We start from the raw sequence: 27,635 nt of genomic DNA, 5'->3' as shown, positions 1-27,635 counted from the left end.
GCTGCACGCCCTCTCACTAGGGGCACCAGACAAAGCGAGGACATGCAACAACCACCTGCGTGTCTGCCACGTGCAACTGAGTGCACGTTCAGGAAGAGCCCCCATGGCACCCTCGCCAGGCCTGCACAAAAGTTTACGCTGGATCCAAACAGAGACATTGGAGAAAGGAGTTCACTGGCTTAATTGGTCCTGCAAAAGTAAGCTGCGAGCAGCACAAAGATGGAGATGGTCACCTGTTGTACCTGCTGCACAGCATGTACGTGAAGGCATCTCTCCAACCAATAGACCCAGCATGACTCTTCCTTGGCTCATCCCCTGGGAAGCCCGCAGGACCACTGCCCGTAGACCACAGCAGTGAACTCAGCTGCAGTAGCACAGGGGAATGCACAAGCAGCAGGTCAGGATGCAAGCTGGGGATGAAAACCTGTTAACCCTAAGCCAAAATTAGTGTAACTGGGGCATCAGAAAAGAGCGGGCAACACCCAATCAATTATCAAAGCCATTTTACGAAGCCCTTCCCCACCTTGAGACACACAGACGCCAACTAGTAGAGGCTTCTATCATGTATATGATATGTATTTAGAGGGGACACGGCTCCATCAGAGACAGGCCCCGACTATAAGGCACTACTGGGCAGAGATAGACCTTGGATCGTCCACAGCCTACACAAAGAGTCCCTTCCCTCTCCTGCCAAAGGAGAGGCTGCTTGCACTGCTGTTCAGCCTCTGGCTCAGCTGGTTTCCACCCCGGCAACATCAGGCAGGAGCAAGAGGGTTAACTGCTGCCAATGCCCTGAGCTGTCCGGCTCCCAGCTCCGCGCTGGCTCTTGTGGATCTTCATGTGCTTGGCCAAGTGGTCGCTGCGGGTAAACTTCTTCTCGCAGGCCATGCACTGGTAGGGCTTGACCCCGGAGTGGGAGCGCTTGTGGCGGGATAGCTCGTCCGACCGGGAGAACCTGCCAGGAGAAGGGAAGCACAGTGGGTTCTTCTGGTCGCTCGCCTGGCACTAGCTAATCAACCGGAAGAGGGTAGCTCTTAACCGAGGCCACCTCAGCCCAGCCAGAAAACAGAGATCAGCAAGGAATCTGAAGTCGGTGGTCTTGGGCAAGACGCTACACTGGGACTGAAAAGTTCAAGGTTTATTGCCTGCCTCTGCCACAAACTCCTCATGTGGCCCTGGGCGAGTCACTTTGCCTCCCAGCTATAACATGGAGGTAGCGCTTCCTTGCGAGAACAAGATCCGTTGGCACCTGGGAGATGCTTGGATCCTACAGGGAGGAGACTCAGCTCAGCAGACAGACAAGCAGCAGCAAGCACCCGAAGAGAGTGGCTGAAAGCATCGACTAGGTCAGAGCCATAACACATAGCACCGGCACAGCACCTCCAACCCATCCCACAGGCATTAGGGAAGGCTCAGTCCTCATAGGAGGGGAAACCACAGAAGAAAGTGCATCTCATGCAAAGCTGGATTGGAGCCCGTCTCCTGACGCCCACCTCCTCTCCAGTCACCAGACACACCCAGGCACTTTCCCCTTGCAGTATCCATGGGACATATCAAGCCAAGTTACCCCTGGTGCAACTCCAGCAGCTGAAAGGCAGAGTGGCCTCAGGGATGATGAATCTGGCATCAGGCACCCATTTTGTGGCCAGAACCGAGCAGCAGCAGCAGCAGCAGCAAGCAGTCCATCTACTTCAGGCTGGCCTGACTCAGGCCTTTGCTGTCTGTCCGGGCTGCAGTGGTTAGAAATAACCTCTGACTCAGCCCAGCATGACACTACCCGGGGTTTCCAGGAGGGACAATCCATGGCAGCTAGGATGCTCCCCTCCTTCACAAAGTTCCCAGCCAGGAGCCGTAGAAAATGGATAGAGGCAAGAGAGGAAGACTGCTGCACCTGTCTGCCAGGCCAGGAACGAGCTATGTGGGGATGCCCGGGAGGGCTGAGGAACCAAGTTATCCCACTTTGATACCCCTTGCTTTGTTTCCCTCTGGATAAAGAGCATGGCACGGCAGTGTGACACTCCTAATCTTATCCCTTCTAGAAACTCCTGGGGAGCAGGAACGGGGTAAACAGTGTCGCATCTCTGGAGTGCGACCCTGGCTCCAGCACAGACGGGCAGCGACTGAAGGACACTCGCTACCATCTGGATCTGCTTGGGTGCCTGGGCGGAGCAGCTTTCAGGCCAGCTCCCAGCAGAAGGGCACCCAAATCACAAGCCTGGCGCCAGTGTGGCACTATTCAGCCCCTCACCGGAGGCCAGCCCAGAGGGCCATGGTGACTGACTTCCCCTCCCACGTAGAGGCAGCCGGTCGCTGCAGAGCAGGGAAGAGGCTTACTACCCAGCATCCCTTCAGCCCAGGCACAGAGCCTGCTTCCCCACACAGCCTGGCACTGGGGCTCAGCTCTGACCTAGCAGCTGGACTCAGAGCAGGGCATTCCCCACCCAAACCCCGGTCTCGCGGCCATGCCCAGGAGCTCCTCTCTCGTGAAAAAGCGATGGTCATTTGGAAGTAAGCCACAGCTTCTCCTCCCTGTCAGCATGCTCTGGATTTGAAACTGGGGAGAGGCCAGCAAGCCCATGAGCGAGCTTGGACACCTCCGCTCGCTGCTCTGGGCTGCAGCTTCTCTGCAGAAGCATGTTAGCAAAGCGACGAGGGCCATCTGAATATTTGGCTACACCGATCTGCATCTCTAGCTATTTCCCATATATGGTGTGAATCAGCGGAGCCTCTCAGAAAGTCCCTTTGCCTCTTATCCAATTCCTCTTGCACCCACTTTGCTCTGCACTCGCACCAGGCACTGGTGAGCGTGTGCGTGCTCGGGTCTGACTGCCGCTGCCTTTCAAAGCCTCAGCACTGCTGCAATCATCGGCAAGATCCTTCGTATTTGTAAACATCAACGGAGAAGGAGCTCAAGGCGGGAATTCCCCCGCTTCTGCGTCCAAGCGGCTGACCCAGAAGGCAGAAACATTAGAGCAAAGGGTTTTTCCATCTGGCTGAAACGCGCCAATAAAATGTGGAGCGAAAAATTTCAGTTACAGCCCTGCTCCCTGTGCAGAATATAAAGCCCGCACCTGGGACAGTAAATGTGGTGTTTGCAAGGCTGCTCTGAGTTTCTTCAGTGCACTCTATCGGGATCCCAGGGCCACCTCCAGACATTCAGCGAGAAACACCGCCTTGCTTCCTAGCAGTCATGAGCAGCTAGTCCCAAGGTCTCAGCTCAACACGATGAGCAGGAACTTGAGATTAGCAGCTGAGGCCACTCTGCAGGAGGGAGAACAGCCTTGAGAGCAACAGCTGTGTTTGAACATGGTTGTAGCTAGCTAGAGCCGACAGCAAAGTAGGCAGAAAAACACAAGGCAATACAGTAAGGGGAAAGCAATGCAACTGCTGGGTGTATATACCGCAGGAGGGATCAGGGATGCTCCTATATCATTGAGACTGTCCTTCGTCGTGAAGGACTTTCCAGTCTGCCACCTAAGAACTAGGTCTTCCTACGGTTAGCTCCACCTCATATTGCAGTGTTGAGGCTGTAGCTAGAATATCCCCTGCAGCTCTGGGCACATCAGAAAGAGATCAACACCTTGGAGGGAGAGCAGCAGATGCAATTAAGGGGTTGGGCTGCTTCAGGGAGCAAAGATTAAAATAACTAAACATACAACACAACCACAAAGAGCGTGAGTACATAGAGATATGCCCTCAAGTAACTGTTATCAGAAGGAAGCCAGCATCAAGGGGTGGGGGTTAATAAAGGGTGGTACAACGAAGCAAAACTCAGAGAGAAGTGGTGATGTAGAGAAAAGGAAAAATGCAGGTAAAAATTAGGATTTATTATCTTAAAGAGGGAGAGCTACAGAGCCACAGACTTCATGGCAACACCACTGATAGAAAACACAGACGAAGCAAAGCAAGCCTGGGAAATAACCCTGAACTGTCCAAGGAACAGGGGGGTTCATTTTTTTTAATGCATCTAAGTGACTTAGGAGTCAGAGCAAGAAGTTAAGGCATCCAAGATGCTCCTAACACAGAAAGAAGGTTTCCAAGCCATGCAAATGACTTCAGAAAACCTTCCCAAGCATCTTAACGGGCTTTTCAGTTCCATCCTCCCCCTCTCTAAATCCTATCATTCGTTTTAAAAAGGAAGTCCCAGGAAAGGCACAAGCTACATCTAGTTAAAACTTTCCTGCACCACTAACAGCCGTAATCTCAGTTACGCCCCATTCAAGAGATGAAATGCCCCCGCAGAGTCAAAACAGCTGAGGGAATGAGAGACCAACTCACAGTTGGCCGGCTGGGGTTTGCTATATATTTAGTCCGGGACCCAATGTCAAAAAGGCCCTGCTAGAGCTAATGGACACCGGCGTTACTGAATCAACGCTCCCAAGAGCTGTCTGAACTCGTCACACATGCTTCGTACCTCCACCAAGCAGGCAATCCCAGCTATCTAAAGTTACAAGGCAGCAGCTGGCCAACAGCCTTGTAAAGAGAGCAGGAAGGTAGCAGGACGGGCAGCAGAGCTGTGTTATTTTTCATAACCTGCCCAACCTTTCACGCTCAACCAAGGCTACGAGCCCCAGGATGGGAAACATTTCCTGAAGGTCGGGCTGGGTTTCGAGGAGGCCTGAGCAAAATGGGTGACGAGGCTTTGGGGAATCTGGGCTCAGTTGTGGGTACCAAGCACCTGAGGAAAACAGGGCTATAATGCACCACAGCTAGCGCTTCTGAAAGCAAGAACGGGCCAGGACCTGCAACTGGGAATTACATGGCTTAGCAAGCCCTGCCTTGCTCCTTGCTCATGCTTTTACCTCCAGTCACAGTTGGGCCACAGGCAGATGTAAGGCTTCTCTCCAGTGTGGCGCCGGAAATGTGCTTTGAGGTGGGAGCTCTTGGTGTATGTCTTGCTGCAGCCGGGGTGGGAGCACTGGTGGACACGGAGAATGGGAGAGGCAGCCTTCTGGCACTTGGGGGTGGCCTCAGCCGCTCGCACAGCCCCCAGCTCCCCGGGCCTCAGAGCCACAGGCAGGGGGGCAATTTTGATGTACTTCTGATTCGAGACAGTCCCAGGGGGCTCGGCAGCCTGAGGGAGAAGGGTCAGGCTTTGGCCCTGCACGCTGATGACCAAGTGTGCCACCTTGATGCTCCCCAAAGCCTCCTGGGGAGGGGGGCTCGCACGGTTCCCCTGGATGGGCTGGATCTGGAGGATAACAGGGATGCTCCCGAGAGCTGTCACCAGATCCGTGGCCCCGGGCACCAACACAGCCTGGGTTGGGCTTGATGTATCCCCCTCCGTGACCATCCTGGGCACGAGCTGCACCCCAGAGTTTCCCAGGTTGATCTCCGACTTGAACTCGAGCTTGCCTCCCACCGGCTGCTTCTCACCCAGTTCCTCCTTGAGGAGCTCCATCTTCTCCTTCAAGAACTCCTCAATCTCCTCCAGGGTGGGGATGAAGTCCCGGGAGAGGCTGGAACAGAAGTCAGGCAGCTTCAAGTGTGCCTCATAGATGGTGGCTTGGGGTTTCTCACCCTCCTTCTTAAACTTGGACGGAGGGAGAGGAGCATCTTGCACGGGGCCAATGCCATCTGGAAACAGAACAGCGGAGCCCTCTGGTACACTGGGCACCCCCTCATTGCAGCTCTCCAGCAGCATCGAGGGCGGCATCTTGGTCTGAAGAGCTGCAGTAATGCTGTCTCGCTGAGGGGTGCTCAGCGAGTCAGTCGGGGAGTCGGAAGCGGGTAGTGGCTCGCTGCGACTCACAGAGACCATTTGTTGGCCAGCGTCCCCTCCTCACGTGAAGCCGAGGAACTGGCTGGGTACGTAACAAGTCAGGCGGGTGGCAGCACAGCTGGCAGCCCCGAGGCTGGGAAATCCTTAGCCCATCTGCAAGGAAGTGATGACAAGATTATTTACCATGGCAAAAAACCCAGGAGCAGCCAGATGTACCGCTGAAAACAAAGCCTCAAAAGCAGTCACCAGAAAAACTGCTCTGTTCCTCAAAAAAACCCCAAAAAACAACAAACTCCACCCCACCAGATACTTTGCATCTAAGACAGAGTCCTGTGGTCTGCAAAGACCTGGGCTGCCGCAGGGTACAGGCTTTGCACCTCGCATCCAGGCTTTGCACTCTTTCATTCACCCGTCTAATGGACTGTTACACCTGCCGGAGCAATGGTACGCAGGGCTGAATGGGAGGGGAGATGGTCGGCAGAGTCATGAGGAGGAGGGGAAGGAGCCCTTCAGGAGGTACGGCACAGAGAGGAAGCCCAGGCTAGAGCCTTTTATGAGCCCGTATCTTCCGACTAAACGTGGGATTGCAGCAGAGCCGTCCAAACCAGCCATGCCAGTCTCTCCACCCACCATCTCCCCAGGCCCCTTCCTGCCGGGAAAGGGAAATTCTGAGGAGCGTTCCAGGTGCAAACAGACCCCGACTTTATTTTTAGGGGAAAAAAATAAAAGCAGCTGACATTTTACAGTCTGCCGAGGGCAAAAGACCAGCCAAAGACCCTCTAGTTGCTCGAGGTCTTTTGCAATATTGTCTCTAGCCCGTGCACAGCAGGCCTTTGTAAATCAGTGGTGGCACAGACACAATCGGCAGAGGCCAATGCCAATTTGGCGTGAAGCAGGAGATGAGTATGGGTCATGTCAGACAGACCCCCTCAGAGCCCTACCCGGGGCTCATCCTCTTGCAGGGTCTGCTTAACCCCAGCCTGCCTATAGCCCTGCTCCCATTTCACTCTCCACAACCACCGCCCCTTCGTTACTATGCTTCTCCCACAATCTCCTCCTCTTGTGTTGCCGTCTGCGCTTACAATAGTTTCTCACCCTTCAAGTGCCCTGCACCTTCTGGCCCCTCCTCTGCAAAGAGACTCCCAAGGCTGTTGTCCATCCCTGCAAGGTGCAGCGAGACAACTGCTCCCCTGCCTTCGCTGAGTTAATTCATGAGCTCTTCAGGACAGAGACATGGTTTGTCAGGTGCCTTGCAAAGAACGGACCATTGACCTTGGGCCCTCTGAGAAGATGAAGGCCAACTTAGAAGCTAGTCATGCAACTAGATGGGTGCGCTCATGGTTAGGGCATCAGCCTGGATCTCAAGACACCTGGATTTAATTCCCTGCTCTATAGACCTCAATTCCCCGTGTCTGAAAGGGGGATGATATGACCACCCTACGTCTCAGGAGGACTTTGAGAATAAGTATAAACACCATGAGGCACTCAGGTATTAAGGAATTACCGTAGACAGACTCTGGAGACAACGGAGACCGACACCAGCTCCCTACCAGCTTGCAGCACACTTGATAAAACTCACGGTGCCATTCCACAGGGAGGAAGAGCTCAAGAAGGGGAACCATCCTCTGCCACGATGGCAGTGGCACAGGACAGCTGTTTTTTGGCACTTATACTTGGGCTTCCCATTCAAGGATCTTACTTCTCTGAGCCCTCTGGAGCCTGTGAAGTGAGCAGATGGGCAGACCAGGGCACAAACCCCTAACATGCAGCCCAGTGCCTGGGAGCAGAGCTAGGGCTACAGCCTCCCGCTCTGGGTAAGAGAGTGACAGTGACAAGCTACGAGGAAATCTGTGGGATTTGAGGTCCCACCTGTGAGGTCGCCATCATGCCAAAGACAACAGGGCCTTTTGGAGGCACCTCAGCAAAAAACACTACTTCGAAAGAAAGAATAATGCTGCTTAGACAAATGCACCGAGCACATCAATCACCAGCTACTATAGTAACAGGCGATAAGGCTGTGCCCAGAGACATGAAAGTCAAGGACTCGTGAGCAGACCCAGAAGCCAGCATGCAAATACTGCACTAAAAACAACAGGCAAGTTGCTGTTTCAGGCCAAGCCCCAGGTGTCTGGGAGCCGCAAAGCGACCTCAGAGCACTCGAGACACACGAGAACAACGGTGGTGCTGGGAGCAGAGCTCTGCGTGCTGTTCTGGCTGGAGTGCGCACACATCCTGTCATGCAAGTCAATACGCTCTGCCCAGCGTCCCCATTTGGAGCACTTCTTATCAACCTCTGACCCTCGCTCCCGTCCCTGTTCTTGTTTTAAGTTGTCTGAACAGCCCCTCTAACACCGTTCCTGGGTGGGCACACGCTCGTGATCTTTCTGTGCATCAAACAGGCCTGTCCTGCAAGACACTTCATTTCTCTGCAGCTCTCCGGCCTCCCACAAATCTCATCTCTTGGTGCCTTGACTCATTGCGGGGGGTACCAGGGGGCTGCTAATGCTCACCCACCTTGCAGGGGTGCAGCAAAGCTCAGGGGTGGTTTCTCCTGTGCTTGGATATTCAAAGAGAATGACAGACTCCTACAGAAGCGGGGCTGGAAGGGTGCATCTAGTCCACAGGTTGCATCTCGTGCGAGGCAGGATCAGCCTTGTCCAAACCATCCCAGGCAACCCATCATCTAAACTCTACGCAAGACGACCGTCACCCCGACCCAGCACAGACCTCACCTGAACTGCCACAAGGGGACCTCACCTTACTGGACTGCCACAAGGAGACCGGCTGCAGCCAACATGCTGCTTCTATGAAATGCTGTCACTATGCACTCGAGAGATCCTGGGTAGAGACCACGGCTCCTGCTACAGAGGAAAAACCTCTCCCCACAGTTCATGCCGTTCTGACCAGGAGGTAAAATTCCTATCCTGACCTCAAATGTGGCATTGGTCAGAGCCTGCGCAGAGGGGCAAGACCCCCTAGCCAGGCACCTCCGACTGCTCCCAGCAGGAGCATCGGCACAGCCCAGTCCCCATCCCCAGCCTGGGCTGCTGCCAACATGAGGGAGGCTTCAACCCCCCCTTGACACATGGAGCTGAAAGAGGGGTGGGGAACCAACAAAGCCCAGCAACCTGGGAAATCCCCATAGAAGAACAGAGGCATCTAAGCCAGGATCATCTAAGCCAGGCAGGGGCTTGAGGAAAATAGCTGCTGCAGCACCCAGCCAGCCTTGCTGCAGCCTCCCTGGACCCACCGCAGGCGAGCGGGGCTGGAAAGCTGAGTGCTGGCGAGCGCATCATACCCGAGCGCTACAGCCGGGTCTGGAGTGCACCAGACTCGCGCGCTACAGCCGGGTCCGGAGCACACCACACTGGCGCGCTACAGCCGCGCCGCCACCACCCGGCGCCCCATCGGGGCTGGTTCCCCTTTGCACGTGTCCGGCCCTGCCCCCGCCAGCCCGGCCGAGCCCCCGCCGCTCCTGCCTGCCCTTACCCGCGCTCGCTGCTGCCGCCGCCGCGGTCCCTTCCCTGCTGGCAGCCGCCGCTGCCGCTCACATGACGCGCGGAGGCGGCTCCGGCACCGCCTGCAGGCCTCCCCGCTGCCCCAGCCCCCCGGAGAGGCAGGGGTGGGGGGTTCTCGGAGCAGGCAGGGAAGGGACAGAGGGGCTACCTCTGCTTGAGGAGCTTGCAAAAGCCCCCTGGGGCTCCAACCCAAAAGGAGGGAGCAGGCACCTCCTGGGGGTCTGCCCCTGGAAAGGTGTCCCCCCTCCGCCCCCAGACACGCACAACATTTCAGAGGAGCAGGGGGTAGCTGCTCTGGTCCCCCCCCTGCTCTCCCTGTGCCAGGTTGGGTGTGAGGTCTCTGCTGTGTCAGGGCTGAGGGTCTCTTCTGGGGAGTTGAGAGGATGGGGTGGTTCGGAGAGGGGTGAGCCTGCCTCAGGCAGGGGTTGGATTAGATGGGCATTTCTCAACCGGTGGGTCGCAAGGATATAGGAAAGGGTTGCCAACAAACTTTAAACATGGGTTCTTTCGAGGAGAAAACCGTGGGAAGCCGTGGCTTTTCCCTTGCAGGCTGGCAGAGTTCCAGCCTGCAAGGGGCTGCTTGAGCCCCCCCTGCTCTGCACACCCACCCCTTGCCCCACGCACTGGGTCGGGAGGGAGGGCACTGGGTCAGGACTGGCCATGGACGTTTACAAATGGGTCCTGGTACAAAAAAAGGTCGAGAGGCACTGTCCTAGATGACCTCTGAAAGTCCTTTCCAGCCCCGCGTCTCTATGATTAAAGCCAGGCTGCTGCCACCTCTTGTCTTGGGCTGCAGCCGGGCAGAGCTCCCCGCAGGGAGAGCACAGCCCATCAGCAAGGCTTCCCCTGGGCCAGAATTTAGCAGCACGAGGATGATACCTAGTAGCGGCCGCCTGCCCTGAGAAAAGCTGGGGCTGGCTGAGCATGGGACCCCCAAGGGCTAGTGCCTGGCGCCTGGGTAAGGGGCATGGATCAGGCACGGGGCTCAGTGACAGGGTGGGATGGGGCATGGCGCGCTTCTCCAGGCACCAGCCTTAGCATTCAGGGCTCAGTAGGGGAGGCATCAGCTAACACCAGTAGCCTCTTTTTGTGGAAACCCTCGCCATCAAGGGAGGCCTTTCCATCCCCATCCGACTGGGACTCTTCATACGTGTCCTAGGGCCGGGCTCGCCAGAGGGGTTCGTTCTTCTGGCCTTTGCCCCAAGTGGGGTTTAAATCAGCAAAACAAGGGGGTGAAGCCTAGAATTTATGTTGGAGACTTGGCTGGAGACCTCAAAGGCCCAACTCACAGTTCGTGGACGCTGGTCGTGACTCGGGTCGCTGGCTGAGGTACTCGCATGCATTTTGCACTAGGCTTTCCGGTCCTTCATCTGCCTTGGTGCTCATGAGATGTTTTGCTGCACGGGAGAGCTGGGCTTAATGTTTCGGCACCTGTGGTCAACTCCCAGCCTGTGGCAGCCTGTACATACATAGAGCTTGGCTGTCAGTTAACCACATATGTGCAGTGCTGGGAATCTTATTCACAGGTGTTATTACCAACCAACAAAGGCCGTCGGTTAGTGAGCGGTGCTGGTACAGTTCATACAGGTGCAGTCTCACCAGCCCCGGGTAGGTCTGCTATCCCAATGCCAGCAGGCAGTGCAGCACATGCAGGCAAGCTAACGCATGACAGCAGATGCTGTAGTAACAGAGGAGACTTTCCAAGTTCATTTGGATATTGCCTTATTCATCGCTCCCTGTCCTAAACTGCTGTGCAGGAATCACATACTGTTGAATAGCAGTCGCGTTAGAATAGCGAGCAGAAGGACCTGTCTGTATAAGGACAGCCTCTAAAGTGCAACAGAAGCCTTAGGATGAAAGATGCTCTAGAAATATATGAGAGATTAATAGTATTTTGCATTTCTATGGAAGATCTCCCAGCACTTGATACATATACGCTAAGGAAGACAGCTTTCTGTTAATTAACGAGCTTCCAAATTCCCTGGACAACTCTGAAAACCCCACCTACACTCTGGTTGGGGGAAAATTCAGATCTGGCTCCCAACTTCTCAGTGCGAGCTCATCTCTAAAATACGTATAATTAAATCTGTGTATGTGTATGTGTATACTAAGCCTTTCACATGAAGGTCTCAGTGGACACTTAAAATATTGCCTGTTTACAAGAGTAGGCTTTATTATCCCATTTTTATAAATGGGGGAATTAAGGCACAGGGAAATTAAATGACTTGTTAATCATCCTGCAGGTCAGTGGCAGAAGTGGGGGCAGAGCCCTGGAGTCCTGATTCCAACTCCCCTTCTCTTACAACGGAGGACAAAGCTGGTGGCTTCTGTTTCAAAAAGGGTACTGGTTTCCTCCAGCCCTTTTCATGGGCATCTTTCCCTGTCACTTGTTTTCATCCAGCTGAAGAGACTACTTTCTTTTTCTAAGAGAGAAGTATGCAACATGGGATTTTTTTTTAAAAAGGCTGCCTGAGATCGAACGGTTCCGAAATCCCCTGCAAATGCCCGTCCAAATACAAAAGCATCGGCCACGTCCCACGCCTGCGATGATGTCGCAACGGACTCCAGAGCAGTCTTGGACTGGTGTTTTCCATCCTGCCCATAAGCTCCAGGAGACACAAGTTACTTAACCCACCTTCACGAAACAACCACCCACTCTTCCCCCCATGACATGACTGGGCACGATAAAGGTTCTGCTTTTCTCTGGGAAGCTGATGCTCCTGTGTTGACTTGTTTCCTTTATCAGATCGCCTGGCTTAGTCCGGAGGAAACCTCTGCTTTCGCTGCTCCTCTGTGGTTTGCCACAGCTCCTGGGAGCTTCCCCCACGTCTCCGAAGCTGAAGTTCATGTTCCAGCAGGCAGGAACACAGCGGGCTGCTGATAACTTGGGGTTGAAGGAGTCTCATTTCATGTTTTGCAGGACAGCACCTGGCAAGAGACAGGCTGCGGGGCTGTCAGAAGAAGCACAAGCCGCTCAAGACCAGCTTTCTCGCCATACTTGGGGTTTGAGGCGCTGTATCCATGTGTCACTGGGACCCATTCCTGGCCCAGGGATGACTTGCTGCAGACCACAGTGCCCTCCCTTCCCTCCTCCGAGGGCTCAGCCTAGACTTACTCCTGGCAATGGAGAAGGACGTGTCTCTAACTCAGTCTCTCTTTGGTCCCACTGATCCTATTGCTCCTCCTCTCCTGGGTTTGGACTGCCTCCCCCTTTCCACCCAGCAAGGGATGCTGCACTTAGAGCACAGGTTGGAGAGCTGGCTTGCATGCTAGTCTATGCCAGTGGCTTGCCTTAGACTGGGGCTTCCCAACAGCCTGGAGATAGATGTACACGGGGTTGAAATAATGCTGTGCACATCTCCCAGTTGCTTGCTCCCTGGATCAGGTATTAGGGCTGTTGAGCAACAGTGTATGAGGAGATGATGCTTTCATTGGGATTCCATTTTTCAACCTCCAGCACTTGGGTTTGGCTTGAATCACTGTAACTGTCTGCTGAAAAAAATGGACTCCAGACTTTACTCTTATCTGGATGATAGAGAGGGTTGAATTAGAATTGCATTGGGTTAGATTAGGGTTTCCAAAGGAGATTAGATAGACAGGTGCCCAATTTCCATGGAAATGACTTAAAATCCCAGCCGTAGCAGCTTCTTTATGGCATGGAGACCACAGAGCTATTTCTTGTAATGGATAATGGTGGTGTGAGGCACATATTGTAATTAGATTTTCATTGAGGAAACCATAGAACACTATAGGCTCCTGTTGTCGCTGCTACCAGATGTCTTTGCCACTGGCTTATGGCTCTCTCTGCTTTTCCATTTTGGGGCAGGACTCTTCGCCAAACCTATTCCTAGGAAATGGTCAAAGTAGACATTTATGTGGAATCATTTTAGGAGTGTACATGTTCATTGCTATGTTGTAGCAATTGTGTTCACGTGCTAGTTGGGCTACACCATCCTCCTAATTGAGGTTTGGGGTCTTTTCCTTTAGGCCATCTATTGCTTTCAGGGTCCCGGGGGAGGGTTGATTGTTTTCACAAACCGACTTGCTCATGAGTCTCTTCCATGGACTGGATTCTCATGACAGGTGCACAGAGTGCACTGCTAGCGTTCATGGTCCTGGATTGCTTGGCTTTGTTGTTTTCTATTGGTTTTAAATGATGCCTGGCTTTGCTACCAGCTGCATGCATGTATGATGCTTGTATGTATTCTTGCATGCATGATGCATGTGCTGATTCTTACTATGAGTGCTCTGTTCTTCTCTGGAAGAGCGATGCATGTGCGTGATTGCCTTCCTCTGTGCCAGGAGAGGGCACTGTAAGATTTCACCGCTGAAATAACTAGGTTGCTACATCCCTAAATCAGTTGCATATGAGCAGAACCCAGGGCTACTCTTATGCGTTAAGGAATAAAAAGATGAGATCACGGGGAGAAAAAGCTCCCATACCCATACTCACAGCTGCTTGCTTTGAGCACGGATTGATCTCGCTGGAGGGATCAGGGTCTGTCTCCTGGCTCTGTGTTGGTACGGTGCCTAGCAAAGCAGGTCCTAGCCCATCACTGCAGTTCTTCGTCACTACGGGGAAAAAAACAAGAAATACAATAACAAGTACCACTGGTTCTGTGCCTGAGCACCAAATCACTGAGTGCATCTAATCCCCAGAGAGAGACGAGATACTGGTTTCTGCCCCTTCGGGGCTGACAGTGCATTATGTCAAAACAGATTAGTTATAATCTATAGACCAGGGTTCTGTATTTAGAAGGTGCATTAAATCTTGAGGGATTAGATATAATCTGTGGAGGTGCAGGCCTACAACAACAGGGCTTTGTACATTGACTAGATTAGCTGGGGAAGTATGTTACTTTGCAGATTGAAAGGAACCTGTTAGAGGCCTTGGCATCTCATATACATCCTCCATTATCTAAAGACTGGAACAAGATTGGGCAGCCTTGTATAAAGACAGGCTTGCAAGGCCAGCTTCCACGTTTTTGTTGCTGTAAGCAGGAAAGCACCGACTTACATGGTTGACCACAGTGACGCAAAGAAATAAATGACACCCATTCCCATATGGAATAGCACTCATTGTCAAGAGTCAAAACCTAAGTGATGCAACATCCAAAAGGCCATCCTAGTTAAAGAGCCATTAAGTGTTTATCATTAATTTGTCACTGAGCTGGGGAAGAGGTCTTCGTGATCAACCCCTTTCATTAACATATGGACAATCAGATGGTAGGTAGATGCATGCCATTAATGAGCGTATATCTATGATTGCAAACCTGGGGAAGGGGGGCGAGGGGAATAATGGACCAGAGCTCTTGGGGGTACTGAACAGCTAACAAGAGCTCCGAGTTCCTGGGGTCTGACTGACCTACACCCATGCTCCCAAATGCGAGTGTTTTTGCATTTCCATTGCCCAATCTGAATGCTAGTTAAACTCATGTCTAGCTTTCTAATAAAGTGATTCCATTGAGAAGAGACGTGCGCACTGTCTATCCCAGGCACGGTCCAACAAACTCAGCTCCCTTTGTCCCAGTTTGGGAATAAAGGGCTTCCCTTCACAGGTAATAGAGGACGTGTTACACTTCCACACATCAGATCCAGAACCCCGTTCCTTTCCACTTTACTGCTAGGTGGCCAGCAGCAGTCTGTGTGGGACTTACGCCTCGTCTTTCTCACACACCCTCATTGCAAATCACCCTGTTCTGTTTACATTTACAGATTTTGTATCCGAAATGCTTTTAATCAGTGCTTCCAAATGTTTTGGGAATCACTGGGTTACTGCCAGTCCTGCACACGTCTCTGCCATTTGTCTTTTCCATCAGACTTTTTCAACTGCAAAAGCAGGTGCCTGGCAGGAGCTGCAGATCACTTCCCATGACTGTGTGGTCCCTCACCCCACCTGAAAACCACTGCTTCAGACAGACAGGGCTGCTCTGCCCCTCCTGATAAGGGTCTGGTCCATGCCCCGGCCTTTGCTGCACCACTGGGGTTGCTTACAGACGTTAACCTGGCCTTCCCGCCCTAAACAGCACATTGGCAGCTGGCCCTCATCACAGCTGGACAGCATGATGGCACCCAGAGCCAGGAACAAGCTGTGCAGAAGTGCCAGGCTGCACAGGGGTCTCTGTTCACTGTGCAGAGGATGAAAGAGGGATGATATAACAGGTCCTGGCCAGTGAGTGACATCTGCCATAGATCCAGATCCTCCAGGACCAGGGGGCTGTACCCCATGGCTCATGGGCTTCCCTGCCAGTACTGATGTCTGCCTAGACGGGAGTCTGCATGGGAGCAGAGATTCCCTTTGTTGCCTTCTCAGGGCAAAAGCCACATTTTGCAGCAGGCTGTGCTCTCTGGGCTTGTCCTCAGGGCTGGTGTGCTTCTGGCTGCTCAGGCTTGAGATCCAGCTTTATGCAGAGATGGAGGAACCTGGGTTTGTGGGCAGGAGGGATGCTGACAGCAGGGCTCCCTGCGCCATCTGCCGGCGCAACTGTGCAGCACGCACATGAGCTGGGCTGGGAGAGAGCCCTCCGCATCACCTTGCCCTGCTACCGCAAGGAGCACTAAGCCAGCGGTGGGAAGGCAGGGCAGAGAAGCCTGCAGGTTCACATGGTAAGAGGGCAGGCCAGGCCCATTCCCACTGCTGAGACCCAGAGCCCCAGTAGGCAGAAATCTGCCGGAAACCGGGTGGTGATGCTGGCATCAGGCAATTACAATCACTTCTCCAGGAGAAATGGGGGACGGGAGGCAGCTGGCCAGCGTAACAGCCCAAGACATGGGTGACACCGGCCTCTCTGACCTCTCTTGAATGCGGTGGAGTTGTTCCTGCCCCTGTGCAAGCAGCAGCTGCCATCTCGCTTGCTCCCAAGGGCAGCATGTTTCAGGCTCCGATCAACCCAGGCAGTGTTGCTGGTTTGGCTTGTGTGCACATCCTGCTCCCTGATCCTGCTGGCAACCGATGCTCAGCTCTCACCAAGGTCCCCTTCTAGTGGATCTGCCTTTTGTAACACATTTGTGGGATGGATGGATGGATGGTCGTCCATGCTCCTGCTCAGGGCCCAGGAAGAGAGAGCAAGTGGGAAAGCCTGGCCATCATTTAGAGGGTCTCGTGCAGCTTTAGGATTCTCCGTCACTTCCAGTACAACCAGGCAGAGGTGGATGCTGGTCCCCAGTTTCTGCAAACTCCAGGTACTCCCAGTGGGTCATGGAGGAAATGTGCTGACCCATCGCTTACCCCAAACGTTGCAATTAATGGAGCGACACACACTCTTGATCAAAAGCTTTTTATTTTCCCTCTGAATAAAATTTATAATATCCCTCCCTGCGCGCGATACAAAATATTGACTCCGCTAAATAAATAAGACATGAATGTATTGCAGACAGCATATCGCCCTGAAGGAAAAACAGAACAGGACATCCTTCCCCACATCCAGAGATTCGCACAACGGGAACTGGGAAGGACAGACACTTCCCCTCCCTTCCCACTGGGTCCAATAGCATTCCCTTTAAAGCCCGCATTTGGGAGGCTGAGAAGGGAGAGGGAGACCACAATATCCACTAGGGAGTGTCCAGAAATGGACCTGTCACCTGAGAACAGAGGAGGTTGCATGAACACCTGCCCCTTTCCTTGAAGGAGTTTGCTCCAGTGGACGTAGGTCATACAGCAGAATCCATGTCCTCCAGCGCTGCTTCTATGTACATGTAAGTTATAAGAGCAACAGGACATGGCAGAGGCTGCACTTGTGCTTACTAGGACACACTGAGGTCCCTCGCTCATCTGTGCCACGTCCCAGCCATAGGCAACTGTTCTGTACTGAGCCATGCTGGCTTTTCCCAAGACATTTTGGGGTACCCAAAGCATGTACCTGATTGACCCCAGGATGGCTGTGAGCAAAAAAGGGCCTTTGCTAATTATGGACCACAAGGGATAGAGTTAGGAAAAGCAACCGAACCGCTGCAGCTATGAAGCAGCCTGGAGCAGGGCTTACGAAGCCTTTAGCGTTCCAGCTGCTGCTACTTTCTTGTCTGAACCACCAGCTGTTTTCTTTACCTGAACAACCTCTTCCTATAGCTTCCTCTGATCTTTCTCACGCCGTCTCTCAGTCTGGCGCCCAGCAGCTCCGTTCACTCCCACACGATCATCAGCTTATTCACAAAAACAGCCCCATAGTCTAGGCGGCTCTGAGGAGGGGCTCCCTGGCTGAGCCCAGAGCAGGATATAGGGAGGGGATATAGCACTAGCCCTGGGTGAAGTGCCGGGGTGCACAGACACGTTCACCCAGCTCAGCTCTCCTTTCACAAGTAAACACGGCCACCCCCCCCCGACATCGTGTCTTGGCTACACGGGAACTGGCAATGCCCGTTCTGCAAACAGGACCTGCCCCTCCTGGGACTGGCCAGATCTGGCCATGCTACTGCAGACAAAGGCTGGGCTTGTCAGCTGGAGCCGGGCCCCCGCTGCCTTTGGAAAATGCCTGTCTATGCTACACTGGGAGAGAGAAGATAGCGGATTCACAGGTTCCAGATGTTCAGGGCTGGAAGGGACCTCGTGAGATCATCGGGGCCAGCCCCCCGGCTCTGGGCAGGAAAGACTGCCGGGGTCACATAACACAGGGCCAGGACCCAGGCACACTGGAAACAGGGCTTCATCTCTCCTCCACCTGTCTCTCAGACAGTCGGATGAGCCAGAGCACTCGGGGACCATCAACCTTAAGTGAAACACTTGCTTGGGCATTTAAATAAACCCACCATCTCTGAAAGGGGCTCAGTGCTTCTGGAAAACAAGCAAGCAAATGGCCACTTCCCTACCTACACCCAAGCATGGACTCAGTTTCTTGCTCAATGCTCATTACACGTCAGTGCGTTCGTCTGGACGCCGTGAACTCTGAGCTGAGGCAATTCCTTTTTTGTCTCCTTAAGATTTCTCCTGCGGCTCTACGTCGATGGGGTCTCCTATACTTCCTGCCTTCATTTGTTCTGTGAGCGAGCAAGCAAGCAACTCCCCCTTTTCACATCTGCATTGCAGTGTGTTAACCTGGCCGTGGTGAAGTGTCGCTGGGATTATCATTTGGAAAGTTTTTTAAAGCCCCTTCATGCTCAAAGCAAATTAAAAAAAAAAAAAAAAAAAGAGAGAGAGAGACGGAGAAAGAGCAGCTAGTTTGGGCAGTGTCTGCGGGCAGCAGGGGAGCCGGCTTCAGCTCTGGCGCCGAAAGCACCGTGTGACACAGCCTTGCCAAAACAGGAACACCTTGTCCTTCAGCAGAGCCTTCCACCCTAGGGCTCTGCCGTTCCCACGCCTCCGTCACACTGAAGGCACTTTGTCTCGCCCGGCCTGGGCAAGGCCTTGTCTTTTTTCACGGGTTGCTTTTGCTGGCTCGCAGCTCAGGCAACGAGGCACTGGGTTGCTCAGCCTGACCTTGGTTTCTGCCCACGCTGCAGGCACAGCTCGGGTTGCCGGGAGGGCCAAGGCCTGGGCTGTGGGCCACGCTCTTCACTCCCGCAGAGGCTCCTGTCCGTGCTGCAGCCGCACAGACTGCCCGTTGCACTGCTGAGAGCTCCCCTATTGCGTGCAAATCCTCAACCAAGGCAGAGAGGTGATAGCCGACATTACCTGTGCTCTGATCCCCGCCAGACAAGCAGCACACAGTACCGCACCCTTTCTTCTGCCACTGGCGACCACTCTGGCTTGCAAGCTCCTGCTCTAAGCTACCCAGACACCACGCTCCCCAGCACTGCAGGTGAATTCGAGCCTGCCAGCTGAGTTGATGCTCTGTGCTCTTGAGCCTGGGGGGTGGAAAAACTGCTGCAAACAGGGGTGGACCTGGCTCTGAGGCAGGACGCACTGGAACGGAAAGCTACATTTAAGGACCAAAGCCTCTGGTACCCCCAAAGAGAGAGGGTGGAAAGGGGGAGTCAGACAACCCGAGGTGCAAACCTGTGGGCACAAATGAGCACTGAGAGCCTCTTCCCTGCTTCTTGTGACTGAGGTAGCTCATGTACTGACCTTTAAAGTCCTATGGGTCATCCCAGCTCAGATGCACAAGTCTGATCAGTTTGTCCAGCACTGGCAGCAATGGGCTGTCCTGTTTCACAGCGGCACTGACAGCCAAGGAAATACAGGGGGGACAGACTGGGTTTTAAATGAAGAGAGAGGGGAAAGTTCAAGGCGGGCTTGTTAAAAAATAATGAGAGCAAGGCATCCTTCCCATGCAGCGGGACAGGGCACGGACAGGAAAGACACCTCGGAGCATTCGGTGGTGGGGTGGTCTGAAATGGGTAGAGACGGTGTCTAAGGATGGGGGATTTTTCCTTGAACTGCTCTCCCCAAAAGGCAGAGGTGGATAAAAGAAAAACGCAAGTGGAGGAAGCCACATATTCACACGCCCCTTTGCTCACTAGCCAAGTCTCTCACCTGGACCTCCTCTGTTCAAGCAAACTCTCTCCTTCCTTCCTTCCTTCCTCCCTCCCTCCCTCCCTCCCTCAAGAGGTCACAAAGAGGCTTCCTCACAGTCAATACCACCTCATCTGCAACTCAGTAATTGCAAAGACCGGTTACTCTAATGCATGATTAAATATGCATGAACTAGCAGATTCTATTTAAAACAACATACCAGTTGGAGGCAGGGGAGAGCCACGTCTACTCGCGCTTGAAAGGCTGGATGTGGGGTTTTGGTGGAGGAGGATGGAGGGGACTTAGAGGGGCACATTCCAGCAATTCGCCCCGCCTCACAAGTCCCCTACTGCACGGATGCCACCAGAAGATAATCACTTTTGGGGCCGAGGACACGAATATCTATTGAGCGAGCAGGAGGGTCTCCCTGAGCCCAGGGAGCTGGTACACACATGCGGAGCAGTCAATTCTAGAGAAGTCTCTGGGAGGCAAATTCAGCCCCCAGTTGTATCATCAGGAGGCTGTACCTGAGGGCAGGATAATGGAGGAGCTTTGCATTGGCTTGGGGCAGACTGAGTAGGTGGGAACCCGGCTTTCATACGCTTCCTATAGGAGTCAGGTCCATGGGTGTTATCATGGCTCCAGGAAATCTCCCCCACTGGGTTGTTGTGGGGCAACACGAGACGGAGGAAGCTGCAATTGCATCAGCAGTCGCAGAAAACAAGGTGGGAAAGGGTCCTTCAGAGCTCATCTAGTCCAACCCCCTGCCCCGGCGGGGGGACTAAGCCATACCTGAACCATCCCTGCCCAATACAGATCTCACCTGCCCTAAAGACTACGGGCAATGGCGGTTCCCCAGCCTCCGCTTCTCATCAGTTCCCGTGCTTGCAGTGAGAAAGCTGTCAGATTTTAACCTCTAGGCTCCATGCAGGGCAGGGGTAGCAGGAAGGGGCACCACATAAACACACGGCAAGCATGGGGGTCAGGGGCTAAGTGCTTCCAGCATCTGGGGAGCTCGGAGGACACCAGGACCCTCACATCCTGCCATGGATTATTGCACTTAACTGTAGGTTAATGGTCAGGCTAATGAGGTCTGACCCATGCTATAAAATACTGAGCAGGGGGCCTTGTGAACACAGCCTGTTTGCTGCCTCTGGCCAAGCCCTTTTATAAAGGCGCTGCAGATCGGTGCCAGGCACTTTGGGTGCAGAAAGCAAAGAGCCCATTCAGAAGGGAGGCCTGGCTGTGCATCACTCCAGTGCTTGTAAGAGCAAAGGGATTAACAGAGGCGGCGAGGCGCGCACAGCCCCCACCGCAGCTCTGCTGGTCTCTGCCAGCGCCCTCACGCCAGCCAGCAGCCCCTCCGGGCAGCTCAGCCAACGCGGCAGAAACCTGAGCTCACTCGGGCATGGGGCTTCCCTGCTACCTCTGCCAGCACACCCCATGCCAGGCCTCCTCTCCCCGAATATCCCAGTTCACACCAGCTAGAGGTGGGAATTTGGTTCAAAGCCAAGATAAGAACCTCCCCACCTCGAGCAAGGCAGGGTTTCAGCTCCCCTCTTTGCAAAAGGAGTTCCCCCACACACATGCACACACAATGTCACTGCCCCTCCCTGCTGCTGAAGGCAAACACTCTTCTTTCCCCTTTGACCTCAGCAATCCTCTTTGGTGCTCCCTGTGCAGTGCTAGCCTTTGATAAAGGCACCATGCAGAAAGCACTGATGGTTGCAATGTCCTTCTTTATACACCTGAGATGAGCCCTGCATCCTCTCCGTTTCCACGTGCCCCCGGGGCAGCACAGTCAGGCTCCCACAGATAGCACTAGAGATAGGGAGAAGGCACGAAACGTGGGGATTCCCGTAACATACAGCATAAGTGTGCACGTGCATCCGCCAGCCCCGCGCCCACCTGCGTGCAAAAAGTCCTCGCTACGCGGAATACTTGGCCATATCGCTCTTATCGAAGACAACTTTGGTTGCAAAGTAAATGGCCACGAGGCCGAAGCCGGCGGCTGACACCATGTAGGCAGTCACTGACTGTGTAAACTGGACGACAGACCCCAGGATGAGGGATGGAACAACCTGAGAGAGGAGGAAAGCACTGTCCAGAATAGCCAGGTCCAGGCAGATCCCTCGGCCGGGTGCTGCGGAGTCCGGGTCTCCCACCATCATCATGAGCGAGACCTCGCAGGGGGAGCTGACGCACAGGGCTGAGCTGGGAGCCGGCGGGGAGGAGAAGAGGCCCCCGGCGTGGCCATTCTGGTAGGGCAGCTTCTGGCTGGAGAGAGGCCCTTTGGGGAAGCCCGTTTTCATGTCCAGCTGAGCAGCGTCCTCTTCCTCTTTGCTTTTGTACTTATGCAAAAATACCTGAGGTTAAAAAAAATGGAGACAGAGGGAAGGTGAGAAACCCCAAAGAGCAGGAAAGGCCTGGCGAGCCAGAGAACGAGGCAGGCTGGCCCGTCCCAGCACTTGCACAAGGCACTGGGAGGCCTGGTCAGACCCCACCTTGCTCCAAGCTGTGCCAGCTTCATGCATCTCGGGTCAGGCTCGGCTAAAAGGGGATGCCATCTGCAGAAAGCCCCAGCCACAGCAGCAGCTCCCCGAGGCAGGCCTGGCTGGCAGGGCCGTCCCTGTCTGGTCTCAGGTTCAAAGTGACCCTGAGCTGCTGCAGTAATCTGTCTGTTCAGCGTGATGTGTGACCGCTACAGGGAAGCATATCAGCCCCATGTTCTGCAGCGCGGGCGTCTTGCTCCGAGCCCCGACCGATCACAAGACTGTGAGAGAATCGGGTTGTGCAGAACAAACCAGATGGGTAGTGTGGGCACAGCAGCTCCCTGGACCTCACTGACATGGCTCCCAACTCACCCTGGAGTAGAGAGGAGACCCAGGCACCTTGACCTCTCCTCCCTGCAAATGCTTACTTTCATACAGCTCTGTTAGCAGCAGCCCCATGAGTTTGGCAGACACATGTCTGCAGAAAGAAAAGCAGATGACACTGCCTCCCAGGGCTACAGGAGTCCTATTTATGAAGGGCTTTTGGGAGGAGAAGCTAGGGGAAGGGAGAGAACAGTTCCAGTGTTAATGAAGCAGTGACTCAAAGCCTTTCTGCTGCACGCCCTAGAGAGCACCTGAACTGCTCAGGCATGGCTCACACCGGCTCCAGATCAGGTGACGGGGGGTGGGTTTTGGTGCCATTGTTCTGCAAAAGCAGAGAGTCTAATTTATGCTCCTCAGCTAGGAATGCAGCCAGGCAGACGAGACAACTGTGGCCCCGAGCTTGCATCACTGCAAATCCATAGCAAGTAGGTGCCTCGCTGAAGTTACCAGCTTTTGAAGCAACACCCCGAGAGTGAGCCTGCTTCCAGCGCACTCACTGCCTTAATCCAGGTTAACTCTCAACTGCAGACAAGTCCACGCAGTTCCCAGGACAAGTCTGTAACACCGCCAGCTGCCATCTGTAATGCTGCTCTGGACAGTCTAGAGCTGCGCAGGGGCCCTATGGAGCCGGGCAACTTCCTGCAACAGGTACCCATGGGTCCCTCACTGCAGAGCCCCTGCAGCTGGTTAGTTAAGCTGCTAGGGAGAACAGGGTAAGGAGCTCCAGTGCAAAGGGGTCAGGCCCTGGAGAAGCCAAGCAGCATCTTCAGGACCAGCTCCCTGGGCTTTTGAAGTGACAAGCAATTAGGCTAGGGCACTGGATTGGCACTCAGGGGACACGGGTCCTTCCCAGCTCTGCCAGATATTCCCTGTGTGATAATGGACGGGCCATTCCCTCCAGGTCTCAGCTGTCTGTCTGTAAAATGGGGAAAATAGTCCTTCCTTTCCTCCCACCCTTTGTCTGCAGTGTCTCCTGTAAGATCTGTGGGGCAAGAACAGCCCCTTACTGTGCGTATACAGAGCAACTAACACAATGCCCTAATCTCAGCTGAAGCCCTCTATAAACTACTTCACTGCCAATAACAGTCACATGCAACAAAAGAAATTGCTGGGAAAGCCCTGCTTGCCCGAGAAAGCCAAGCCATTTTACATTGGACATATCTGGTGGTGGGCATGGCAGGGAACCAAGAACATGCTAACCCATTTTCCACACGACGGGCCAAAACAAGCCAGGAGAAAGAAAGCACCTGGTTGAGAGAGGGAAACAAAAATGGTTCTGGGAGCGCAGGGCTCAGATTTGATTGCTTGAAATACCCAGCAATTCTCCTCTTCCATACACAACAGAAAGGGATACAGGGAATGACTGCAGAACTACCATGCCAGGATGTACAGGCAGCCCTGCCAAGCTCGGTACCACCACGGAGCTATTGGCAGTTGTCTGGACCTCACCTGGCTATTTGTGAACACCCCCAGTGGTGCATTGTTCACTAGCTACACTCCATTAACGTGGCCCGAGGCCATGGCTGGACCTCTGCAATGCGGTTGTTTCAGATCCACGCGCAGATTCAAGCGGTTGAGAGCCTTGAAAACTAAGCTCTGGCATGTCTGTCAGAGCTCCAGACCCCTCACACTCAGCGGAGAGTGATCCAAGAAGCCTGCTCCGCTCCTTCAAAGGCACAGGCCTTCTTCTTGCTCTGGCTGTGCCTGGATTAGGGTGTAAAAGGTGCACCTGTTCTAACACACACACCTGTGAGAAGTCTGGTGCAGACAAGGCAATGGTTTCTTCAACATCAGAAGTCTTGAGGTTGGACCAAGCCTGCTCAGCGCACCTTAAATGTGACATGCCTTGTGTACACTGGATGTTCAGGTGTATTTGTCAGACTACGCGCATCTTTCCTCCTACTCTTTGCAGGGCTTCTCCGCTCCTATTAACGCAGCGACAATTGAGGGCATGCATGAGAAGAGACTGACTTACGCAGTCTGTGTGGGAGAAGCTGCCGCTGGGGTTAGTCTTGCAGGCTTTCGCTAAGGAGTCCACACAACGCTGGAGTGGCAGCTGTCTGGGACCCCCTCTTGGTGACTCCCTTCAGGAGAAGCACAGAGGCAGGAAGGAAGGGGGACAAGAAGCAGGAACAGAAGGAGGACAGAGGGTGAGAAGCAACGGTAGAATTAAAACAGTCAAAAAAAGGACAGGGGAAACGGGTATGAAAGAGGTAGATAACAGTTTGTGGAAGTTTTGGAGGAGGTGGGGTCTTCACCTGGGGGCCTGTTGCAGACCACAAACAAGTAGTGGGAGTAGGGAGGTGCAATGTCAGGACTAACTCTACCAGTAGGTTCATTAATTCTGGTGCCCACGTCCTTGGCATGATGGTGTTTTCTCAGCAGCATTTTGGGAACGTTGTTGGCCACCCTGCAGAACCCCCGGAAGCTGGCCAAGGGAATGCCCGCAGGGGATCTCAAGACCAGGCTTTTAGTTCATCTAAGAGGAGCTGGCCTGGCTGCCCTCCAAACCCTTCTCTAGTGCGCCAGGAAGTTCAGTGCATATTGGAAGGAGGCGCTTGGAAGCATTTGCTCTACGTGACCATCTGGGGGTCTGTGGTCAAAGCTCCCAGTTCTTTTAACCCCGTAGCAAGCTGCCTGCCACTGGGGGGAAAAGGGGGTCTCTAAAGCCACAAAAATGTTTCGTTTCAAATGCATGAGACGCTCCCGCCGGCATTAGCAGCCTTGTATGAATAAGGTGCAAGGGGGCAGAGCCTGTGATTTCAATCACTGATTTCAAGTACAGCCTGTTTTTGCTTAAAGCCCCAGCTCTGGGGCAGATGTGGGCCTCAGCTCTCCTTTTAGGTCACAGGGGTGCAGGCACAAGCCTGCAGGCAGCAATAGGGGCAGGGCAAATAAAGAAGCTGATGTTCATAATCAATGGCCGTCTCCCGAGTATTCAGGACACGATTCATGATTTGGGCAATGTCACAATGGGAACTTGGGTGCAGACAAAGCACTGGGAAGCTCTAGGGAACATGGTTCAATTTCCACTGAAGCATCAAAATGTAGTGGGGACAGGGCACGTCCTACAGAAACCTGCAGGTCCTTCACTCCCACGCAGCGCTGCATGGATGCTGGGCGGCTGGTTGTGGAGGAAAGGAAGGGCTGGAAACACGACTTTTGGCTTTACAAACTCAACCAAATGGGGCCCAATTTCACTAACCCCACCAAAATCGGCAGGGTCCAGGTGGGTGGCCCCTGAAGGACCTTCTCCCTAGTTGCAAGGCCTAAATGGAAACACTGGGGCTGGGTGCGCCTCATTCCAGCTTCGGGCTGAGTTGAGCCGAGCTGCAGCTCCTGTGGGTGGCTTCCAGCAGGCAGACCGCCCAGCCTGGCATCTCGGCTATATGCCACCCCCCTGCCTCCGGCAACAGTGCCCACCTGCTTGTCGTGATGGTACAGCGCAGCCAGCGTGTACGGCAGGATCTGGAGCGCGGAGAAGGTGAAGCCCGTCAAGGCGGCCGAGAGGGTGACGATGAGGACACTGCGGGAAAGGCACACGACGAAGGCAGCCAGGGGGAAGAAGGTCACGCTGGCCAGATAGACCGCCCGCGTCCCAAACTGCTTCACCATGCGGTCCATGATTGTCGAGAAGAAGGTGGAGGTGACGCACTGCAGGAACAGGCCCAGGCTGCCCATGCGCACACCTGGGAACAGACATGTGGGGAGGGTGGTGGAGATGCACAGCACAGCGTACCCTCCCTGAGCCTGCCTGGCTTGCAGAAAGCCAAATGGCTCCGGGGCTCCCTTCCTTCCCCCCAGTGCCCCAATTCTGGAGGGCAATGGCAGGCTGAGGGCCCTTCTGCATTGCTGCATAGAGGCTTGCCCATGCCAGCACAAGATCATGACAACCCAGGGACCAGAGTGCAGGCTTCCAGAGCCCATTCAGCCCTCAGGCTCTCTGCTGAGGTTGCTGGTGAAGGACCCCCTGCTAATACCACTGAGACCGAACCTGCTCGCGGGGGAAAGGGAGCATTTCCCAACAGAGAAGCAGCTGCTGGGCACCCACAGGCCCCAATGAAAGGCAATGCAAGCTGGGTGCATAATTCCCATCCCTGCCTTTGAGAAGCTCCCCTGAAAATCCCTCCTTGGAACCCCTCCATGGCCTGTGCATGAACCAGGATGTGGCATCAGATCCAAAAGCAGCAACAAAACCCAAGGAACAAAGAGTGGGTTTAAGCTGGTGAGAAAACCCAGGTGCTGGCACAGGGTGAGACATCCGCTTGCCTCTCTGCACGTCCAGCCTGGACCTTTCTCTTGGCAGAGGCGTGTGGGATTACAGGTACCTCCACCATTAACTCTTTGGAGCAGGGACTCTCACTGACAGCCTGTCTGCCCTGGGTGAAGCACAGCGGGGCCCAGAAACAGCTATTGCAGCATCAGCATTAAATCAGAATTAAGCTCCGAGCTGAACAGACATTCATACGGGACAGAGAGACAGCGAACTGTCAAGTCTGGGGAGACAACAAATGGAAAGCCGAAAGGCAAGATACACAACCGAAGCCTGGTGGAGGATGAGGGGGACGAGGGGAGAAATATATTTAGAGGGCCAAAAAGGCGAGGCTGGAGAGCTGAGGACATGTGCCCAGGGGGAGCGCGGTGTGTGGGCAGTGCAACGAGGGTGCCCAGCCAGGGGGACATCCTTAGTGCAGCCTGGCTCCCTACAGTCCTGCTTGCCCTCGGCTCTGCAAGTGGTGAGCCAACATTTGCCACCAGCGGTTTACAGAAAGGGAAAGTGAGACGAAGCAGCGGTGGAGGGAACTGCAGAGATGCAGCATGCTATCTGCTGGACCGCTTTGCCTCTCCAGAAACCAGGCACCAGTCAGCGTCCCCTTCCATGTGGCTCTGCTGCTCAGGTCAACAGTGCAGAGGAGGACAACCCTGCCATAACGTTCCCTGCCTGGGGAGTTCCTGGCTCCATGTTATCTCTGCAGGATGCTGAAGCCAGCAGCCCTCTTGCCCTTTTTATCTGTGTTTGCAAAGCTAACAGTGTTTTCAGGGATTCACTGCAGTTCCCACGGCCGGAGGGGGAGGGACCCTCCTCTGCACGTTGCTCTGAACGTGCTGTCCCTTAGCCCCACTTCCCGGGAGTT

At 54.1% G+C, this 27,635-nt stretch overlaps 2 protein-coding genes across 7 annotated transcripts in view; both read right to left on the bottom strand.

The window, feature by feature from the left end:
* Positions 1–549: 549 nt before the first annotated feature.
* On the bottom strand, positions 550–19,718 carry LOC102376117 (Krueppel-like factor 15). Of its 3 annotated transcripts, XM_006024756.3 has the most exons (5): positions 17,285–19,718; positions 13,694–13,812; positions 10,530–10,699; positions 4,803–5,875; positions 550–955 (listed from the first exon to the last, which is right to left on the bottom strand). In XM_006024756.3, the coding sequence occupies exons 4-5, from the start codon at positions 5,759–5,761 to the stop codon at positions 775–777; spliced, it is 1,140 nt and encodes a 379-aa protein (XP_006024818.1). In that variant the 5' UTR covers positions 5,762–5,875; positions 10,530–10,699; positions 13,694–13,812; positions 17,285–19,718; the 3' UTR covers positions 550–774. The 3 variants fall into 3 exon arrangements, with proteins under 3 accessions (XP_006024818.1, XP_025061266.1, XP_006024820.1); XM_025205481.1 differs by lacking the exons at positions 13,694–13,812; positions 17,285–19,718 and having other exon boundaries at positions 10,530–10,914; XM_006024758.2 differs by lacking the exons at positions 10,530–10,699; positions 13,694–13,812; positions 17,285–19,718 and adding an exon at positions 9,212–9,248.
* A 5-nt stretch (positions 19,719–19,723) lies between these two features.
* Positions 19,724–27,635, bottom strand: part of SLC45A3 (solute carrier family 45 member 3) — a 39,007-nt gene continuing 31,095 nt past the window's right edge. For 3 of the 4 annotated variants that reach the window (XM_006024759.3, XM_025205478.1, XM_025205479.1), the window contains 2 exons: positions 25,924–26,189; positions 21,553–21,990 (listed from right to left, as the gene is read on the bottom strand). In XM_006024759.3, coding sequence (XP_006024821.1) covers positions 21,553–21,990; positions 25,924–26,189 — 704 coding nt within the window. Of the gene's footprint in view, positions 21,991–25,923; positions 26,190–27,635 lie in introns of all 4 variants that reach the window. The other variant, XM_025205480.1, reaches the window with a different exon arrangement.

Source organism: Alligator sinensis, unplaced genomic scaffold (genome assembly GCF_000455745.1).
Source record: "Alligator sinensis unplaced genomic scaffold, ASM45574v1 scaffold1322_1, whole genome shotgun sequence".
Taxonomy (NCBI): Eukaryota; Metazoa; Chordata; order Crocodylia; family Alligatoridae; genus Alligator; species Alligator sinensis.
This window is presented reverse-complemented; position numbering and strand designations above follow the sequence as displayed.

Coding starts and splice junctions, on each gene's coding strand:
- LOC102376117 (XM_006024756.3), bottom strand. CDS start 5,761: ATGGTCTCTGTGAGTCGCAGCGAGCCACTACCCGCTTCCGACTCCCCG. Junction 956..4,802: donor TGGCCCAACTGTGACTGGAG/GTAAAAGCATGA, acceptor TTCTCCTGGCAG/GTTCTCCCGGTCGGACGAGC.